General features: G+C 38.6%; 3 protein-coding genes and 1 long non-coding RNA gene across 4 annotated transcripts; 1 reads left to right on the plus strand and 3 right to left on the minus strand.

Moving 5' to 3' along the window:
• Window positions 1-80: 80 nt before the first annotated feature.
• LOC146472159 (uncharacterized) lies at window positions 81-12,001 on the minus strand. The gene is made up of 4 exons (XM_085119894.1): window positions 11,863-12,001; window positions 10,914-10,970; window positions 10,376-10,438; window positions 81-1,744 (listed from the first exon to the last, which is right to left on the minus strand). Exons 1-4 carry the CDS (start codon window positions 11,927-11,929, stop codon window positions 321-323), a joined length of 1,611 nt encoding a protein of 536 aa, XP_084976020.1. The 5' UTR covers window positions 11,930-12,001; the 3' UTR covers window positions 81-320.
• LOC146472160 (uncharacterized) lies at window positions 3,653-7,903 on the minus strand. The gene is made up of 3 exons (XR_014866652.1): window positions 7,645-7,903; window positions 6,235-6,280; window positions 3,653-5,234 (listed from the first exon to the last, which is right to left on the minus strand). It is a non-coding gene; the product is annotated as an uncharacterized LOC146472160 (long non-coding RNA).
• Window positions 11,939-12,229, minus strand: LOC146472161 (M-phase phosphoprotein 8-like). Its single transcript, XM_085119897.1, has one exon. It carries the CDS (start codon window positions 12,227-12,229, stop codon window positions 11,939-11,941), a length of 291 nt encoding a protein of 96 aa, XP_084976023.1.
• Window positions 12,230-15,029: 2,800 nt separating this feature from the next.
• Window positions 15,030-18,584, plus strand: LOC146472162 (uncharacterized). Its single transcript, XM_085119896.1, has one exon. It carries the CDS (start codon window positions 15,999-16,001, stop codon window positions 16,416-16,418), a length of 420 nt encoding a protein of 139 aa, XP_084976022.1. The 5' UTR covers window positions 15,030-15,998; the 3' UTR covers window positions 16,419-18,584.
• The last annotated feature ends 42 nt before the right edge of the window (window positions 18,585-18,626 follow it).

Raw genomic sequence — 18,626 nt, forward strand, 5'->3', positions numbered from 1 at the left:
CTATCTTTTTTGGCCGTCTCTCCCTCCTCCCTAAACCGTTCCTCTCCCCTCTTCACGTTGTTTACTAGCAAATAAGAAGACCCAAGAAACAAGATTGGTGTGACAAGCGGTTATCTAAACCACGCAAACTAGTTTTGAAAAGTTGTAATCGTACTCAATCTCGTACTCATTCAAATCTGAAGGTCCCTATTTTTTATTTAATTATGATTAACCTATCATTATTGACTGCCTGTAAGTTTATCCTGCGAAGCAAGTTCTTGTATTCGGAACATAATGTCAGTGCGCAGTTGCATAACTGCATCATGACCGAACTTCGGTGTCTAATGGGGGCACTGCTTTGACGGAAGATCTTTCAAAAATTCCACAAAAACCTTCATAGCGTAAACACCACAGTCCGTTGAATTTGGCTGCTGGGGGCAATTAGGGTACTGCACTTCATCAAATGTAATTTTTCTTGACTTCGGCTGGTGTTTTGATTTTGCAGCCCATTCATCTTGTAGGTAATTTTTAACCATGCGCTCAACAGATGGATGCCGTGTCAAGCCTGACCTTTTTGATGATTGATTTGCCGAGTCAAATAGCAGCACGGAGACATCGGTTCCGTTGTTCATTTTTACGATCAACAATAAACAGTGACATCCCGTACAAACTGGAATAACAACAAAATCCTTGTGGAATATATTTACACGTTTGGTCCAGTTTCTGATCCCATTAGGATCAAAGTCTGTGAGCTTTTTGTAAAAGCAAGAGCTAAAAATGTAAACGGAATTATCGGGAAAGTCGGCACTCTTTTCCTCAGCTTTGGACAACAATACAAAGTCCATTAGGTTGTCATCAATTAGGTAACCATGTTCTAAGTTTTGGAGATTGCCACTGTCAAGTTCGACATATCCAAACTTAGAAGTGTACCTAACAAGCACGACAGAAGGTACAAATGTGACGCGCATTTCATCTTGGCTGCTGGTGGTTTTCCTGGACATCTTCCTCAACACCAATGCTTCAAATGATGTATCAGCCGTGTTACTTTGGAATTCACTTATGTGTGATGCAAGTGCTGCAGAATTAGGAAAGTTTAATAGGATGGCTTTCCCATTTCCGCAAACCATACCGTTACTGCTCCTTGCATGCGAATCAAAAAGAAACCATTCACTAAAACTGTTAACACAAGCAACACAGTAATATTGGAATCGAAGAACAATCCCAAAGGAATTGTTCTGGACGCAGTCATCCAGGACCGTCTCCAGCACGAGTGAGCCATTTTCGTTTCGTTTCGCTTCTCGACTTGTGGTACCAACAACAACGTCTGTCTCAAGATGGAATTCATAATTGAAAGCCACCAGCTTCGTTGGCAGCTCGTCCACGGTTAACTTTTGAGTGCTGCCAATTTTGAATCTCAGACAACAAACTTGAAAAAAGTGAAGTCTGTCTCCCACTACCAACAATTTGTCCAAGTCTGACACTTTCCAACTGTTGATTGAATGTATGGTGCTGTAGAGGAGAGCAGTCAATGCTATTCCACCACACTGTTGGCCTGGGTAGTGATAAAGAAAAGGGGTACTTTCTCCCTGGTGGCCAGACGCACGGCATACCAACTGTTTCAGCTGCTTATTAGTTGTAACAATGGACCTTTCTTCGTCCTCAGATGACGTCGATGGTGGAAACGAAGGAATACCTTCCCTTTTTGAGAGCTGCTTTCGGAACTGGTTTCCACCAGATGACCTTTTCTGTCTTTTCGTTTTTGTACCTTTTGTATAAATAAAAAAAAGGAATAAATTATACTAGAAAATTAAAAAAGTGCAAGATTACAATTAGTTCTTTAAAGGCCGTCTAGGCTTCGTCAGTGCGCTGGAAGCTTGACAGTTGACATCAGTGTGACATTAGATAGGACAACAAGAACTTTGAAATCAGGAACAGTAAAAAACTGCAGGGGCAGCACCAAAAATAGGAACCTGGAATCCGGTAATAAGTTTCTTTTGACGGAGAGAGAAATATTTAATGGTGAAATATATGACTCGTGGTAAAAAAAAAAGGACGCAATGCCTTATGGGACAGGGGAAGACAACGTAAGAGACAAAACGGGTCGGCATTAGGTAACATAGGGTGAAGCGGTCCCGACTGATCGGAATTTTCCGATCGTCCTTGTGACGTCATCGTCCGACTGCTTTCACGAAATAAACAAATATGGCGCTGAAGTGCTTTATTATCCTTTGCATTGTGTGATAAATTTGCCGGCGGCCAGCTCTGTTGGGACAACTATTCCTCAGTTTACACACTGAAGGACTGACAAAGCAGATTTTTTCGAGGAGTGGATGAATGTTTACATGCCTTTACCATTTTATCTTTGCCCACCGCTTCACTCGATGTTACTTCTTTGTACTGTTGCAGAGGACACTGCATAACATAGGGTGAGGAGGATCCGAGCCCAACTGGATCCAGTCTTCGTTTGGAAAAGTATTGCTCATTAATTATTTGACTCAAAAGCAGTTCTTTCGATGAATACATGAACATATGCTGTTATATGAATTTTCAACACCTGATAAAACTGTTTACATCTTTCACGAAAATAAAAGCCTACTTAACTCGATGTTTAATACTTCTTTGTACTGTTTTTGCACTACATAATAGGGTGAGGGTGACGTGTAGTGGCATTTGCAGAAATAAATCATAAACAACAAGTGATTTTTCGTTGCAGGTCAAATAAAGCGGGATTATGTCAAACACAACGCGTGCGCCTTTTTTGTGTTCTTTGACCGATATTTGGGAAGAGTAGCAATTACCATCCCTTCCCCTACTTGGGCTTGCTTTTGGCTGTTAATTTTTAACTCCCTTCTTCCGCTGAACTGCCTATATTAGCGGGAACCCGAGAAAATCTGGCGGGAGATTTGAGTTGTAATTTACCTTTGCGTAGCTCGCGTCTTGATAATGGAAGAAAATTATGATGACTGTGCTCCTTGCGAACAAATTCCCGAAAGAACCTGCTACGTTTCTTCTATGGATCAGGTCGCAAAGCTAATTTCAAGCTTTGAAACGAAAAATACTGTAAAGTTTTCCTGTTACAAGGGTACTGGTAACTTTGGAAGTCATGGTGAGTTAATATTTATTAATTTTTGGTTAACTTTTGCCCCCATAATACAGTTCTGCTGAGTCCTGTCAATTGCTGCAAATGTGGGGATCTAACCTTTGGAATAATAATAATTAAAAAAGAAAATCAATGGATTTAGAATCCACAGGATGACACTGAGACACTTCTTACAACAATAACAACACAATCCTTCCTTTAACTTAACATGTTGTGATCCTTTTTTTGAATTATGGAGTTCCTCACATACACAAAACTTCAATTAGATGAATAAAGTGTTAGTGAAAATTAGGAACTTCACTCTGGACAGTGCTCTTTTGTTATTAGAATCTTTGGTGACTTTACAGATTCAATCCCAGGAGAATGCCCCTTACAACAAATCCACCCCAGCCCCCCCCCCCCCCCTTCCCATTGCCATGCCCTGGAGAGGCTGATGAAAGGATCAAATGGTTGAAAAAAAAAAGAGGAAAACTTCTGATTAGGTTTACTCAAATTGTTAATGTGGTTGGATTATTTCAGAAGTCTGGATACAACAATTGCATAGTTGTAAATGCAAATGTCACCATAGATGCTATTTTTTGCTGGGTACACACCAGAGACATAATTCCTATTAAATTGCAGTTTGTAGTCTTTCATGATCACATGCATGCCCTTTCTGGTCTTGGTATCATGTCCAAAATTCAAACAATTTTTTTAAATAAAAACAGGCACCAATATAAAGACATCAATGCTTGCAATGTGGTCGATTGATTTTCAAACTATAACACTGTGCCTAGATTACAGGAAAGGAAATCACAGACTTTATTGGGAGGAGCCAAAGGAGGTCCATGGTAAAAAAATAGAATTCACTGGAGTACCCTTTTACATCCTGGACTACAAGATCTTGGACTGCCAGCATGGAAAGGATAGAAATGCTGCTCTCAAAAGGAAGAAGCAACAGCAAAGAGAAGAGGTGAGTGTACATACACAGTATTTTATTCACTGCTATTAATCCGAGCCGGTGAACCTAAACAAATGCCACAGAGCTAGCATATCCAATGGCATATGAAGAACTTCTCCTAATGGCTCAGAATGATCATAAAGAAAATCTCCATTCAGTATATTTGAGTTTTTCCCTTCATGATCAAGATTAACATCTCATTAAGCAGAGATACGCTATAAAGGCTTTAAGACCAATCTTTTAGCGAACTGCAGGAGTCGTGCAGGCCCGTCAACACTTTTAAACTCTGATTCCCATGACAGTTACTGACTGTCTTAGCTTTGAATATCTGCCGGATGCGAGCTAATGCACAAAACAGTGGAGATACATGTCAGCTCTAAGAACAACATACTTGTCTTTCAGTCATGAACTGAGCAACAGAGCTGAAAAACAACTGCTAGAGGCCAAAGCTTTCGAAAGCGAGAGACAGCAATAATCAACTTTGTAAAGACGTGGATCTGATAGACTCTCATATACGTGATAAACGAACGGCGGACACCCTGCAATCTCACCGCAGGTTAATAGCATCAAAATGATATCACGAGTAACGCATTCCACGGATCCTATGTCTTCATAGATGACATATATTTAGCGCTGTCTCCTAAAGACACGGATCTATTAGACTCTCATATACGTGATAAACGAACAGCCTGCAATCTCACTGCAGATAAGCATGAAATCACGAGTCAGTTAAGAAATACACGGATCCCATGTCTTCATAGATAGCATTTATTAAGCGCTGTCTGATATCTTGCAGTTAACCTGAGCCGGTGAACCTAAACAAATGCCACAGAGCTAGCATATCCAATGGCATATGAAGAACTTCTCCTAACGGCTCAGAATGATCATAAAGAAAATCTCCATTCAGTATATTTGAGTTTTTCCCTTCATGATCAAGATTAACGTCTCGTTAAGCAGAGATAAGCTTTAAAGGCTTTAAGACCAATCTTTTAGCGAACTGCAGGAGTCGTGCAGGCCCGTCGACACTTTTAAACTCTGTAGGAGCACTTGACATCATCAAAAAGGGCTGGATAAGTACATTCAGAGGATCCCAGGCTCAATCAACATCACTGAGCTTCAAAATAAATCCTCTTCTGGGAATGGCTTCTTAGGAAGGTTCTTTCAATTAAGTGAATTCTTTAGTACCTGATCGAGTACCATGGTTTGGCCTTGGTGCTGAAGGGAAGAAAAGCTAGCAATCAACAACAACAACAACAAGAATAATAATAATAATAATATTTTTTTTAATAATAATAATAATAATAATAATAATAATAATAATAATAATAATAATAATAATAATAATAACAGTAACGAGTATATATTCAGTAATTTAATTAAGCCATTTTTATTGTCCCTAAAGGTTACAATATTGAAACAATTTCAATGTCATGAAATTTAACGAATACCTGGGTAATATGTGTCCTAATATAACGTTGGAATATAATTTTTTTAAATTCTGTACACGATATACAAATACAAATAAGAATGTAGTGGTATTGCCGCTTAACTCTGATATTTTCTATCATTAATCACAGACATGTCAAGACATTAGAAGGGCTTTAACACCACTGCATTTCATTGTAACAAGACTTAAGATAACATCAAAGGACAACAGTACTGTTACAAACTTCACTTGATCAATAGAGTTTCTCACTGGAATGACAATGCTTGAAAAGTCCAAATCATTTTATACCACAGTATGATCATGCATGCAAATTGGGGTATTTCGTTATACCAAGATTTATAATATTGCACCAACTATAAAGCAATAAAATATTATCAATATTATCAACAAGATCCAATATCAACATTAAATACATGTACCGGTAATATTCTCTATATAATTTTCTTAGGGTCTTACTTGCAAGAAAGATATTATGACATGTCATGTCATCCTACATGTATTTCACTCTAATTTACCTTATTTTTGATCAAGCATAATAAGTGATACTGTATGGAGCAATTAGACGCCAGTCATTACTGATTTGTTTTGGGTGCACATTTAGCATGATTTCTCATCTGTTCAGTAAATACATGTATGAAATTATACTTTTGTTACATTACCCCTATGATGTTATCAAATACTGTAAAAAGTTTAAATTTTTAAACTAGCCACATATGTTAAATACTAAATGCTTTCAATTACCAAAACAATGTTACTAAATTAACTTACATGTATTGTAGTCCACTTCATGGCAACAAGAACCAAGTAAGGTAGGCTATGGGGGAAATGGGGAAAGTTTTAAAATTTTGTAGTTCCTGGTAAAGCAAGTTTTCAAGCACTTATGCGCCGATCAAATCGAAACTTCAACATACCCCCCCCCCGGGCAAACCCCGGGCATTTGACTATTTTCTGTGCCCGGGAGTGGGGAATTTGACGGGTAAGGCCTTCCCGGGGGTGGGGAATTTGACCTTGCCTGGGTGGGGTGGGGAAAATTGAACCGGAAGTGTCAGGTTTCAAATCGCTTTTTTGGGAGGTCGCCGAAGTCGCTAACAGCTAGAAGAGATACAGCATTACAATGAAAGCTTACCAAAAAAGGTCTTCAAAAGTGAGAGTGCTTAAATATTAATTATCTTCATAGATCGTATGTAAACGATGTAGATTATTTATACAAGGAGTCAAGCTGCGGCTTTGTCCCGCAGTGAGTAGTAAAAGAAATAAACACTGTCGAATGAAAAACCGCTTTGCCTTAAATTGCAGAATATCCTGCCACTCGAACAACATTCTACGTAGCCGGCTAACTAATTAATATGTATTTCTATGCATTTGTGTCTGCAGAGGTTTTTAGAATAGCCATGAAACAGCAGTGAACAGTTAAAGAAAAGAAAAATATTGTCGAATGAAAAACTGCCGCTTTGGTTTAAACTGTAGAATACCCTGCCACTCGAACAGTCTACGTAGCCGGCTAACTCATTTTAAATATGTTATTATGTATTTCTCGTTAAACAACCTTTGCCGTGTTTCGGAGTTAGAACAGTTTACACTTGCTGATTGACATTGTCCGACTTAATAAATTCAATTTCCAATCATGAGTTTCAATGTTAAAGTTGTGGTTTTTGTAGTAACTCATGACAGGAGCCGACAACGATTGTTCTTTAGGACGGGCATTTGACAGACGAATCCGAAGATAATGTAGGGCATTTGAACACCATTTTTGCCCTAGGGGGCGGGAATTTGAACGATCCAATCTTCAAAAGTTCAAATGCCCGGGGTTTGCCCGGGGGGGGGGGGGGGGATGTTGAAGTTTCGAGTTGATCGGCGCATTATAGCTATAGCTGTTTTAGTGAAATATAGCCTGTAGATAAATCCTCAAAGCTTTCACGCATGATTGTGGTTATTGTTTTATTTCCCATGATTAAAGATAGCAAAATATTGTCCAATAGTTACTATTAACATTACAACAGGGAGGAGGACTAAAGCAAACCTTTCGGGCTTTTACAAAGAAGTCCTCCCCATTAAAAAAAATATAAATAAATATATTTTCATACACTTCAACATAGGTTGTTGAAAATTCATGTATTCATCGAAAGAACTGCTTTTGAGTCTCTGAATTTACAAAAAAATTAATGAGCAATACTTTACCAAACGAAGACTGGATCCAGTAGGGCTCGGATCCTCCTCACCCTATGTTATGTAGTGTCCTCTGCAACAGTACAAAGAAGTAACATCGAGTGAAGCGGTGGGCAAAGATAAAATGGTAAAGGCATGTAAACATTCATCCACTCCTCGAAAAAATCTGCTTTGTCAGTCCTTCAGTGTGTAAACTGAGGTATAGATGTTCCAACAGAGCTGGCCGCCGGCAAATTTATCACACAATGCAAAGGATAATAACGCACTTCAGCGCCATATTTGTTTGACTTGTTTATTTCGTGAAAGCAGTCGGACGATGACGTCACAAGGACGATCGGAAAATTCCGATCAGTCGGGACCGCTTCACCCTATGTTACCTAATGCCGACCGACAAAACGTGTATTGCTTCAGGCCGTATCAACCGTATAGATGACGGACTCTCTAATATACTAAGAAGCGGTAAGTTATCTGATTACACACTTTCTTCTTGTTTTGTTTCAAATTTTTTTGAAAAAGTCTGTTAAATTTTTCGGCAGGTTGCGAAGGGAAACTACAGGTAAAGAGAGGGAAAGTTCCACGTAAGTCAACAGATCGGAACCTAGAAGCGCTATTGAGGATCATTTGGTGGATTTTGTGATATTACTCCGGGCCGTAATTTATTTATATATCCTATATCATTTACCCACAAATACTGAATAATTCGTTTGTTATGTTGCCGTGAGATGTTTGTCATTGGTGTATTGCTGCGTAATTAAACAAGTTGCAAAATGAAAACAGATAATCCGATCTACTGGCCAAGCAAAGTGAAACCGTGTAAATTTTATTGCAGGTGATATTAGCGGTCACAAGGAAACATAATATAGTTTTAAAAGCAAGATATAGGCTATCAAATCGATTTTCTCCACTGCGTGGGCGATCATTTTGAAATTTTTTTTTAACCGTAAGAACAATTATTTTACATTAACGGAAAATAATGAGTGAATTAGAACTTATCTCTGGTGTCACGAATCGAAACCGAATATAAACTTTGCGTTTGACAAGGACGCTTCATTCCAACTAAACATTCAACTTTTGAGCTAGCAGTAAATATTTAGTTTCCGTATTGTGATTACCGCGATTATTGATTCCGGATTCCGGTTTTTGGTGCTGTTCAGAAACTGACATTACAGGTAAAACGCAGAGTGACAAGCGGCAAAATGATGTTCATTTCCTGGTGTTGCTCACACCATTCACCCAACATTTTCCAACTCTGTATACTTTGCTGGTCTAATACTAATTTTACAGTGTATGGCTGGCACCGCGAGCGGATAAGATGAGTCCTGATTTGTCATTGGCTATACCCGAGCGGGATTACCCGTTACCCGTCCACTTGGCATCGAAAGTTTAATCCAGTAGCAATTCAATCTTTTCTTCGTTTTTCTCGTAGTGTTCTGGGGGAAAACGCTCACTAAAATGTTCGGTAAACTCTAAACATTTGTCTAATGGAAAGAAAGGAAGGAGAATGGAATCATCCTAGAAGTGAAAATCGTGTTTCAGCTACAATGTATGTGACGTACGTTGAATCGGTGAGTTGCTCTGTGTGTTAGTGCCAGGGTTACAGTCTAAGTTGAGTAGTATTTTGATTAATTTTCTAGGTTTGCAATGCCTGTATTTAAATCACAGCGTAGTGACAGTTGCATTAACTGATTGGACAGAAAAGTGTTTTTCTCAAGTTCGCCGACGAAGCTCACGTTCTCAATTTAGCCGCGCCTTGCATGCTTGTTGTAAACAGCAAAATTTTTTCAAAGTTTTTTCAAAGTACCCCAGTTTTCTGATTTAGCCGCTCTATTTTTCGGCTTATGTCTGCATATATTTTAAAAATGTACTGTTTCATTCAAGAATTATTGATCGGAGGCCAAAAACTGTGTAAAAATGTTTACTGTTTACTCCACCACGCGATCGGATGAAAATGGTGAGTTTGCCGGATTCTATCAAAATAGTCCCGCATTTGCGAAAATCCTAATGTTTTGTACTCGCTAATTGCATACTCCCTTTAAGCCATTATAAAGCTACAATCTTGGACAGATTAAGATGAAAAATTCAACCCTCCCGACCCTGAAATCAGTGATGAATTCGCGCGCAAAGCAAAACGCGCCATTTCTCCATTATTGAAATGGGGAGGGGGGGGGGGGGGGGAGGGAGGGAGTGGTGGTCTTACTCTTTCATTTGATTTGCCCTTGAGCCAATTTTCCATGATTACAAGCTAATCCAAAAATGCACTGAAATTTTATCTTACATCAGCTGGCTTTGAAGAATTTCTGTCCGAGCATAACAGTTTCAAGTTCTGTTTTGTTTTGGTGAACATAATTTGTAATAAAGACATATAATATTGACCAAACTTGTTCGGTCAAGATGGCTGGATATTGGCCTTGTTCTTTTTTTTCTTTTTGAGTATTTATGGACCAAGACGAAAAAAAACGAAAAAAAAATTTATATAAATAAATAAATAAATAAATAAATAAATAAATAAATAAATAAATAAATGAATAAATAGATAAATAAATAAATAAATAAATAAATAAATAAATAAATAAGAGCTTGGCCAATATCCAGCCATCTTGACCTCATGTTTGGTCAATAATCCTTATTTGATGTCATCTAATTAGTGATAATCCCCTTTGATTAAAGGCCCTTCTTTAAGGTCACATATGCATGCACATTGCAGAAGCTATGTTTTAACCTTGGACTATTAATAATTAATCACCTTTGGATGATCCTTGCTGTGCCCTTTTCCTCTTTAGATTTCTCTGGCTATCTTTCTTGTCACCTGGAGGGCAAAGGGCCAAATTAGGACATAACGCTAAAACAGGTAACTAGCTGAACAAATTTGTTAACCATCTCTAAGGTACTTGACTAAAGAGCATATGTCCACATAAAGCCAGGACTATGCATGTATTCAGACAGAGTTGCCGTTCAATTACATTTTGCTTTGTGCAAATTGATAGCAAATTATTAACAATGCGTGAACCATAGGAGCAGTTTACCCTGATTTACAGACATGCTTATTCCGTTTGCTAGGTAAACAGTTTATTCTTTAAAAAACTGCACTTCAGTTGTGAAATATAAATCTGCTCAGAATAATAATATTTGTTCCTTTTTTTTTGGACATGTCTACACTTAAGATCAGTTAAGATGTATTTTACAAAACATCAACCAATAAATACTGAAAATAATTTGTTTGTCTTAAATCAACTATCTTATCAAATTAACAATAATATCAACAAATTGTTTCAGCTGATAACCTTGACAGGATTCCATTTCTTTCTTTTTTTTATTCTTTGGTTCTCCGCCGTTGTTTCCTGAAAGATAAAAGAAAGAAAATAAAACAGTGATAAAAGACCGTTTTAGTTGGGGGTGACCTTAGGATCCAGTTATTTGACCAAATCCTAGCAATTTTAATGGCACTAGAAAGCTTATGTGTATATTGATATAACCTACTAAATTAATGTAACCTACTTCTCCCTTAAAAACATTCTTGCATGTGAACATGAATAATGTTTGAACCGTGAAAAGCAACAAAATTGTTCTTTGCAACTCATGGGCCCCCATTCTAGGCACTCTGAAGACTGATAGGATCAGTTAAAGAAAGGATAGGGGAAAGAGAGGAAGGGGGAAAAAACTTTGGAAGGTTTCCTACCAAAAGTGCTCATAACAAGTGAGGAATTTGTTATTATGAACGCTGACCCAATGAAAGAAAATAGGTGGTCCATATAACTCAAATGCAAACCCTAGGCCCATTATTGTTAACTTAGTTAAATATTCGATCAATTGCATTAAGACTGTTAACAATTAGTGATACTTATTAATGAACAATTATTCACCAAAGTGAAGGTGAATATCCACCAATTTCATTGACAGTTAGGGGAATAATTTTTTTTCATTTTAGCATATGGCAGCGTATAATAGAGCAAAAGGGGAAACCAGTTTGTTTCTCTTTGCCTGCTCAGAGGTGAATAGTACTTGTCTATATGTAATTACATCTGAGTTAGCCAATCACGGCACGCCAAAAGCCCAGTCACTTGTGTGGTATACACTAATAATGATGATGATGATGATGATGTCTGATGATAATAAGAGTATTGGGCGTAATAATTCACATTTTTCAGTTGAGAAAACAAAGTCATGAAAAAATTCAGGCTTGGCATCAATCAGTCGGCATCTTGGGCTAATAAATACATGATAAAAAATTACCTTCACTGATGTCTCTGAAATGCTTCCTCTTGGTGCCTGTTTGTGTGCTTGTCTGGGCATCTTTCATTGTATGCTTTCAGACTCGTCCCCTTTTAGACACACTTTGGAAGGTAACAGGTTCTTTTAAAGCAGAGCTTGGAAGCCACATGTCATCTTCAGATGTGTAACCTTTAAATCTGACTTTATATTCCTCAGTGTGAAAGTCCTTGTTAAGCCTTACTTCCAGCACCTTTTCCACCTCATAATACTCATTGTTAGAGGCATCACATTCACCAACACCATGCAATTTTGATACAGAGTCCGTTTCTCGTAGTTGGTTCCTGCTTTTCTCTGATAATGAACATGTGCCATCTGCATTTTTAACCATCTCAATTTCACAAAGAACTTTTTTTAAGGGGAATCCACTTGGTTAATAAAGGTTTGTAAGGCACATCATACCTATTATCGCTGACCTCAACATATGGCCGACCTCTAACAGCTCCTTTAGTTTCGAGTTTGTGCTCATCAGTTCTTTCCCTTCACTTGATTGTATTGATAAAATATGCACAAAATCAACTCTGTCTTTGTCCTTGATTGCTATATCTCGGAATCTGATAACATCATGACTGATATCAACTTGTTTCCAAGCTTGAATGAGCGATTTTCCTATCCAGTGTTCTCTTGATCTTTCTTTTGAAATGTACTCCCTTGGCAAAAGTACTTTAAGTGCTCTTGATATATGTAGGTTACTTCCATCTTTCTTTATATGAAATATTTGTTTACAAATAGAGTTTTTATGTCCTTACCCGAGAAGTTGTGTTATTCATTCAATTAATATGAATTTTAGACAAAAATGAGTAATTATCGATTCAGGACAGGTTGAGTGGTTGGGGGCATTCCTTTGTACCCCCTATAGAGCGCATTGTAAATCGCGTGGGGACCCGGAGTTATGTCTCATTCTGCCTCGCTACTTCAGTGTGAAAGGACGTCGAAAGTTTTTCGCTACTTTAATGCGAAAGGACGTTGAAAGGTAACATATTTTGTTTTCCTTGTCTTTTCTCCGCCGTAATGTCTTCCGACTTGCCCCGGGTTTTGGTTTGGGGTCACTCTTTCGTTGATTTTAATCTTGCAAGCCGTGCACGTGTTAGCTTGTCTGGGCATGGCGGCTACAATGTCCCTAAGCTTTGGTCTTGCGATCTTGTTATTGTTTCTCGCTTACTCCCGGATATAGTTATCCTCGAAATCGGTACCAATGATCTTTCTACTGAGGAGCACTCGCTTATAGCTGCTTCCATCGAAGTTTTGGTTCGTTTACTGCACGATCGCTTTTCGGTAAAAGCGATATTTGCTTGTCATGTCATCCCGCGTCGTTCGCCATGTGCTTTCAACGACAAGGTGGCCGTCTGCAATGAATTAGTTCGTTCACTTTTAGCGCCCCTTCCTTACGTTTTTTGTTGGTTTCACTAGGGTTTTTATAATAAGGCTGGAAAGTTATTGTTAGCCGATGGGGTTCACGTTAATCGTTTAGGACAGTATCGTTTGTATCGTAGTTATCGCGCCGCCATTTTACAGGCTTTGTCTTTTGTTTGACCTTTTAATTAGCCATTACCTTCCCTGTTTTTATTTAAATGCCTGTTTATCCCTTTGTTTTAAGTTATTTTATGTGGGTCACGCTTCTGCGGCGCCAAGTTTGACTCTTTTTATTGTTTGAGATCCCCTCTTTGTTTTTAAGTGTTTGGGCTTCAACAAGTGTTTAATTTTTTCTAGGGCCTCAATACTAGTTTATGTAATGTTGAAGGATTTGGTCCTAGTTTATGCTGTGGAAACGGCTTTGCTCCTTCAATTGTTATTGTTCTTGGGCTTCGATCCAAGGTTATTTTATTTTGAGGACTTTGATCCCCACCTGTTGTTAATTCTTGGGTTTCGACGTAAGATAATTTTAATTTGAGGACTTTATTCTTGGGCTTTGATCCAAGTTTATATTATGGTGAGGGCTTCGATCCTCATTTGTGTATTTGAGGACTTCGATCCTCGATTGTTATTAATTCTTGGGCTTTGACCCAAGTTGATCTTAGTTTGAGGGCTTCGATCCTCATTTTTGTTTATTCTTGGGTTTCGATCCAAGTTGCTATTACTTTGAGGGCTTTGATCCACACTTTTTGTTTTACTTGGGCTTCGATCCAAGTTTATATTATGGTGAGGGTTTTGATCCTCATTGGTGTGTTTGAGGACTTCGATCCTCAATTTTTATTTATTCTTAGGCTTTGATCCAAGTTGATCTTATTTTGAGGGCTTCGATCCTCACTTTTTAATTTTACTTGGGCTTCGATCCAAGTTGATCTTATTTTGAGGGCTTCGATCCTCAATTTTTATTTATTCTTGGGCTTCGATCCAAGTTGATCTTATTTTGAGGGCTTAGATCCTCACTTTTTAATTTTACTTGGGCTTCGATCCAAGTTGATCTTATTTTGAGGGCTTCGATCCTCACTTTTTATTTTTACTTGGGCTTCGATCCAAGTTGATCTTATTTTGAGGGCTTCGATCCTCAATTTTTATTTATTCTTGGGCTTCGATCCAAGTTGATCTTATTTTGAGGGCTTAGATCCTCACTTTTTATTTTTACTTGGGCTTCGATCCAAGTTGATCTTATTTTGAGGGCTTCGATCCTCAATTTTTATTTATTCTTGGGCTTCGATCCAAGTTGATCTTATTTTGAGGGCTTCGATCCTCACTTTTTATTTTTACTTGGGCTTCGATCCAAGTTGATCTTATTTTGAGGGCTTCGATCCTCACTTTTTATTAATTCTTGGGCTTCGATCCAAGTTGATCTTATTTTGAGGGCTTCGATCCTCACTTTTTAATTTTACTTGGGCTTCAATCCAAGTTGATCTTATTTTGAGGGCTTCGATCCTCACTTTTTATTTTTACTTGGGCTTCAATCCAAGTTGATCTTATTTTGAGGGCTTCGATCCTCACTTTTTATTTTTACTTGGGCTTCGATCCAAGTTGATCTTATTTTGAGGGCTTCGATCCTCACTTTTTATTTTTACTTGGGCTTCGATCCAAGTTGATCTTATTTTGAGGGCTTCGATCCTCAATTTTTATTAATTCTTGGGCTTCGATCCAAGTTGATCTTATTTTGAGGGCTTGGATCCTCACTTTTTATTTTTACTTGGGCTTCGATCCAAGTTGATCTTATTTTGAGGGCTTAGATCCTCACTTTTTATTTTTACTTGGGCTTCGATCCAAGTTGATCTTATTTTGAGGGCTTTGATCCTCACTTTTTATTGTTACTTGGGCTTCGATCCAAGTTTTATTATGGTGAGGGCCTTGATCCTCATTTGTGTGTTTGAGGACTTCGATCCTCAATTTTTATTAATTCTTGGGCTTCGATCCAAGTTGATCTTAGTTTGAGGGCTTCGATCCTCATTTTTGTTTATTCTTGGGCTGCAATTCAAGTTGCTATTACTTTGAGGGCTTCGATCCCCACTTTTTGTTTTACTTGGGCTTCGATCCAAGTTTATATTATGGTAAGGGCTTTGATCCTCATTTGTGTGTTTGAGGACTTCGATCCTCAATTTTTATTTATTCTTAGGCTTTGATCCAAGTTGATCTTATTTTGAGGGCTTCGATCCTCACTTTTTAATTTTACTTGGGCTTCGATCCAAGTTGATCTTATTTTGAGGGCTTCGATCCACACTTTTTATTTATTCTTGGGCTCCGATCCAAGTTGATATTACTTTGAGGGCTTCGATCCCCCCTTTTTGTTTTACTTGGGCTTCGATCAAGTTTATATTATGGTGGGGGCTTCGATCCTCATTTGTGTCTTTGAGGAATTCGATCCTCAATTTTTATTAATTCTTAGGCTTCGATCCAAGTTGATCTTTATTTAAGGGGTTTTATCCTCAATTTTATTTTATCTTGGGCTTCTATTCAAGTCGATATTACCTTGAGGGCTTCAAACCTCACTTTTATTTTACTTGGGCTTTTCGATCAACGTTTTTATTTTGGTGAGGGCTTTGATCCTCATTTGTTTTTTCTCGGGCTTCAATCCCATTCTATTTGAGGGTTTTCATCCTTGTGTACTGTGGTATGCACCAGGCACAACTTCATTGTACTTCGAGGGCTCCTGGCTTTCTTTTTCACTTTCCTTTCAGATGCCTCCTAAACAAACAAAGCAAAAGGCAGCACCTTTGGCCACCTTTAAGTTGTCCAAGTTTCAATCAACCCAACACGTTGCCACTGCTGTTGTTCAGCGCTCAGAAGCAGGTGCCACCAGAGATCAGTCAGATGGAAGTAGTCCTGCTCACAGTCAACCAGAGCTTCTTGCTGGATACAATGGCCCTGGTCAGGACGTTTTGCCTGTACTTTCTAGTGTCATCGTCAACCAGATCTTGGCCCTTGTTATGCAAGAGGTCACCAACAACCTTGCTCCTCTACTGCCTCCAATTTCACATTCAACTTCACAGCCACCTTCTGCTCCTGGTCCATCACATCCACTGGTAGCTCAGGCCTTGAGCTCGATTCTTGTTTTATGGAAGCTTGCTTACCACTGGACAAAGTTGACAAGTGTATAGGCATTATATCAGATTTTCTTAAAAGGAAGAAGGTAACCTTGCGGGAAGTCCAGTCCCTCACCGGATTTCTCAACTTTGCTTGTTCCGTTAATCGTTCCAGGTCGGGCCCTTTTTACTTTATAGTCCAGATGTTGAAAGGTTATGGGAAGGTGGGTTTCCGACTAGACAGCCGGCTACCTCTGACCTTACCTATTTTGCACAGATTAGTCCAGGCTGCTGCTGTGGTGGCCATCTCTAGGGAAAATGCAGCTCTTTTTTGGCCATGTGCTCTTTAGCTTTTTATGCCTTCCTTAGGGTTGGTGAAATGACTGTTGTGTCGAGTAATAAGCCGGACGTGCCTCTGCAGCTTGATCAGCTAACTCAGCTTGTTGATTCAAAATAACATGTTGTGGCACTTAAATTGTCTTTTCGTAATTACAAACACAGCTACAATCGTCCTACCTTTTCTTTGACAATTTCTTGTTAAGCGAATTTTTGTCCGGTTAATGTAATGTTGGAGTACCTAAGCATAAGAGGTCATCAGCCTGGGCCACTATTTGTTTCTACTAGGAGTCAAGCAGTTTCCAGGGAAATGTTTGTTAATTTCCTTTCTAGAGCCCTTGTTCATTGTAATTTAGACCCTTCTAGGTATAAGGGCCACAGTTTTAGAATTGGTGCCGCTTCTCATGCAGCCGAACAGGGCTTCACTGAGGCACAAATTAGTGGATTGGTCATTGGAAGTCAACAGCATTTCGCATTGCCAACTTTCCCAACTAGGTAATATCTAGCTACATATAGGCTGTATATTCTTTGTGCCTTAATTTGATTCAATAGAAGCAACAGGGGCTTGGAATCAGGAGTTTCTAACAGTTACTATCCTTATCTGTTCGATGGGGGTATTAGTGTATGTCTTGCAGGGGCAGCATACATTAGTACCCTTACGTTACTAATGTATTCCATTCAACATTGTATAATATTTTCCTTGACCAGCAATGTTGCTTAAAAGAAGGTTGCAAATTGTCTTGCAGGGGCAGCAGTTTCACCCCCTTTTTAAGTTAGAGGTAACTTGTATATGTCTTTCGTGGGCAGCATACATTGGCACTAAATCACGTTATTGAGTAGACCAGCAGTATTTCTATAAAGAGGGTTTTTAAATTGTCTTGCAGGGGCAGCAGTTTTTAATCCCTCATTTCTTTTATGGCTTACTTGTGTATGTCTTGCAGGGGCAGCATGCATTAGTACTCTCAGGTTATTAATTTTCCATGTTAAACATTTTAATGTATAGAACTTTTCTTGACCAGCAATATTTCTATAGAGGTTTCAAGTTATCTTCATGGGCAGCAGTTTCAATCCCTCATTTATTTTAGCAGTTACTTGTGTATGTCTTGCAGGGGCAGCATACAATAAGTATCTTTATTCCTTAGTCACCAAATTTGGTACTGTTCTTGTTTTCAGTGGGTACTGCATTGCCTGGGGTGGGGCTGCATCATTGCTTTTTCAATGATGCTTTTGGCCTTTTTGTGCCCTCACCTTTACTGGGCTGAATATTTTTATGTAGCCAGTGTGGTGAAAGTATTTTTGATAAACTTATTTTGTACACTAGTTTTGTGATTCTGTTTATTACAATTAAAGCGGCTATGGGCTTTTCCCATAGCCATTTTGACCCATATGGCATTTGTGTCTTTATTGCCCAGTAAACAGAGCTCAGCCAATGCAGTACCCCAGTTTTTAGTAATATAACCGAGGGAAGGACATAAATGAAATATTTGTTTACAAATAGAGTTTTTATGTCCTTACCCGAGAAGTTGTGTTATTCATTCAATTAATATGAATTTTAGACAAAAATGAGTAATTATCGATTCAGGACAGGTTGAGTGGTTGGGGGCATTCCTTTGTACCCCCTATAGAGTGCATTGTAAATCGCGTGGGGACCCGGAGTTATGTCTCATTCTGCCTCGCTACTTCAGTGTGAAAGGACGTCGAAAGTTTTTCCCACCTCCTCCCCTCGCCTTGTCCTCGTTTCCTTTATTTGGCCTTTTTGTGCCCTCACCTTTACTGGGCTGAATATTTTTATGTAGCCAATGTGGTGAAAGTATTTTTGATAAACTTATTTTGTACACTAGTTTTGTGATTCTGTTTATTACAATTAAAGCGGCTATGGGCTTTTCCCATAGCCATTTTGACCCATATGGCATTTGTGTCTTTATTGCCCAGTAAACAGAGCTCAGC

Source organism: Pavona decussata, unplaced genomic scaffold (assembly GCF_977016875.1).
Source record: "Pavona decussata unplaced genomic scaffold, jaPavDecu1.1 SCAFFOLD_101, whole genome shotgun sequence".
In the NCBI taxonomy this organism is placed as follows: Eukaryota; Metazoa; Cnidaria; class Anthozoa; order Scleractinia; family Agariciidae; genus Pavona; species Pavona decussata.

Coding starts and splice junctions, on each gene's coding strand:
- LOC146472159 (XM_085119894.1), bottom strand. CDS start 11,929: ATGAAAGATGCCCAGACAAGCACACAAACAGGCACCAAGAGGAAGCAT. Junction 10,439..10,913: donor AGAAATGGAATCCTGTCAAG/GTTATCAGCTGA, acceptor TTTGCCCTCCAG/GTGACAAGAAAGATAGCCAG. Junction 1,745..10,375: donor ACAGCAAGGATCATCCAAAG/GTGATTAATTAT, acceptor TTTATACAAAAG/GTACAAAAACGAAAAGACAG.
- LOC146472161 (XM_085119897.1), bottom strand. CDS start 12,229: ATGGTTAAAAATGCAGATGGCACATGTTCATTATCAGAGAAAAGCAGG.
- LOC146472162 (XM_085119896.1), top strand. CDS start 15,999: ATGCCTCCTAAACAAACAAAGCAAAAGGCAGCACCTTTGGCCACCTTT.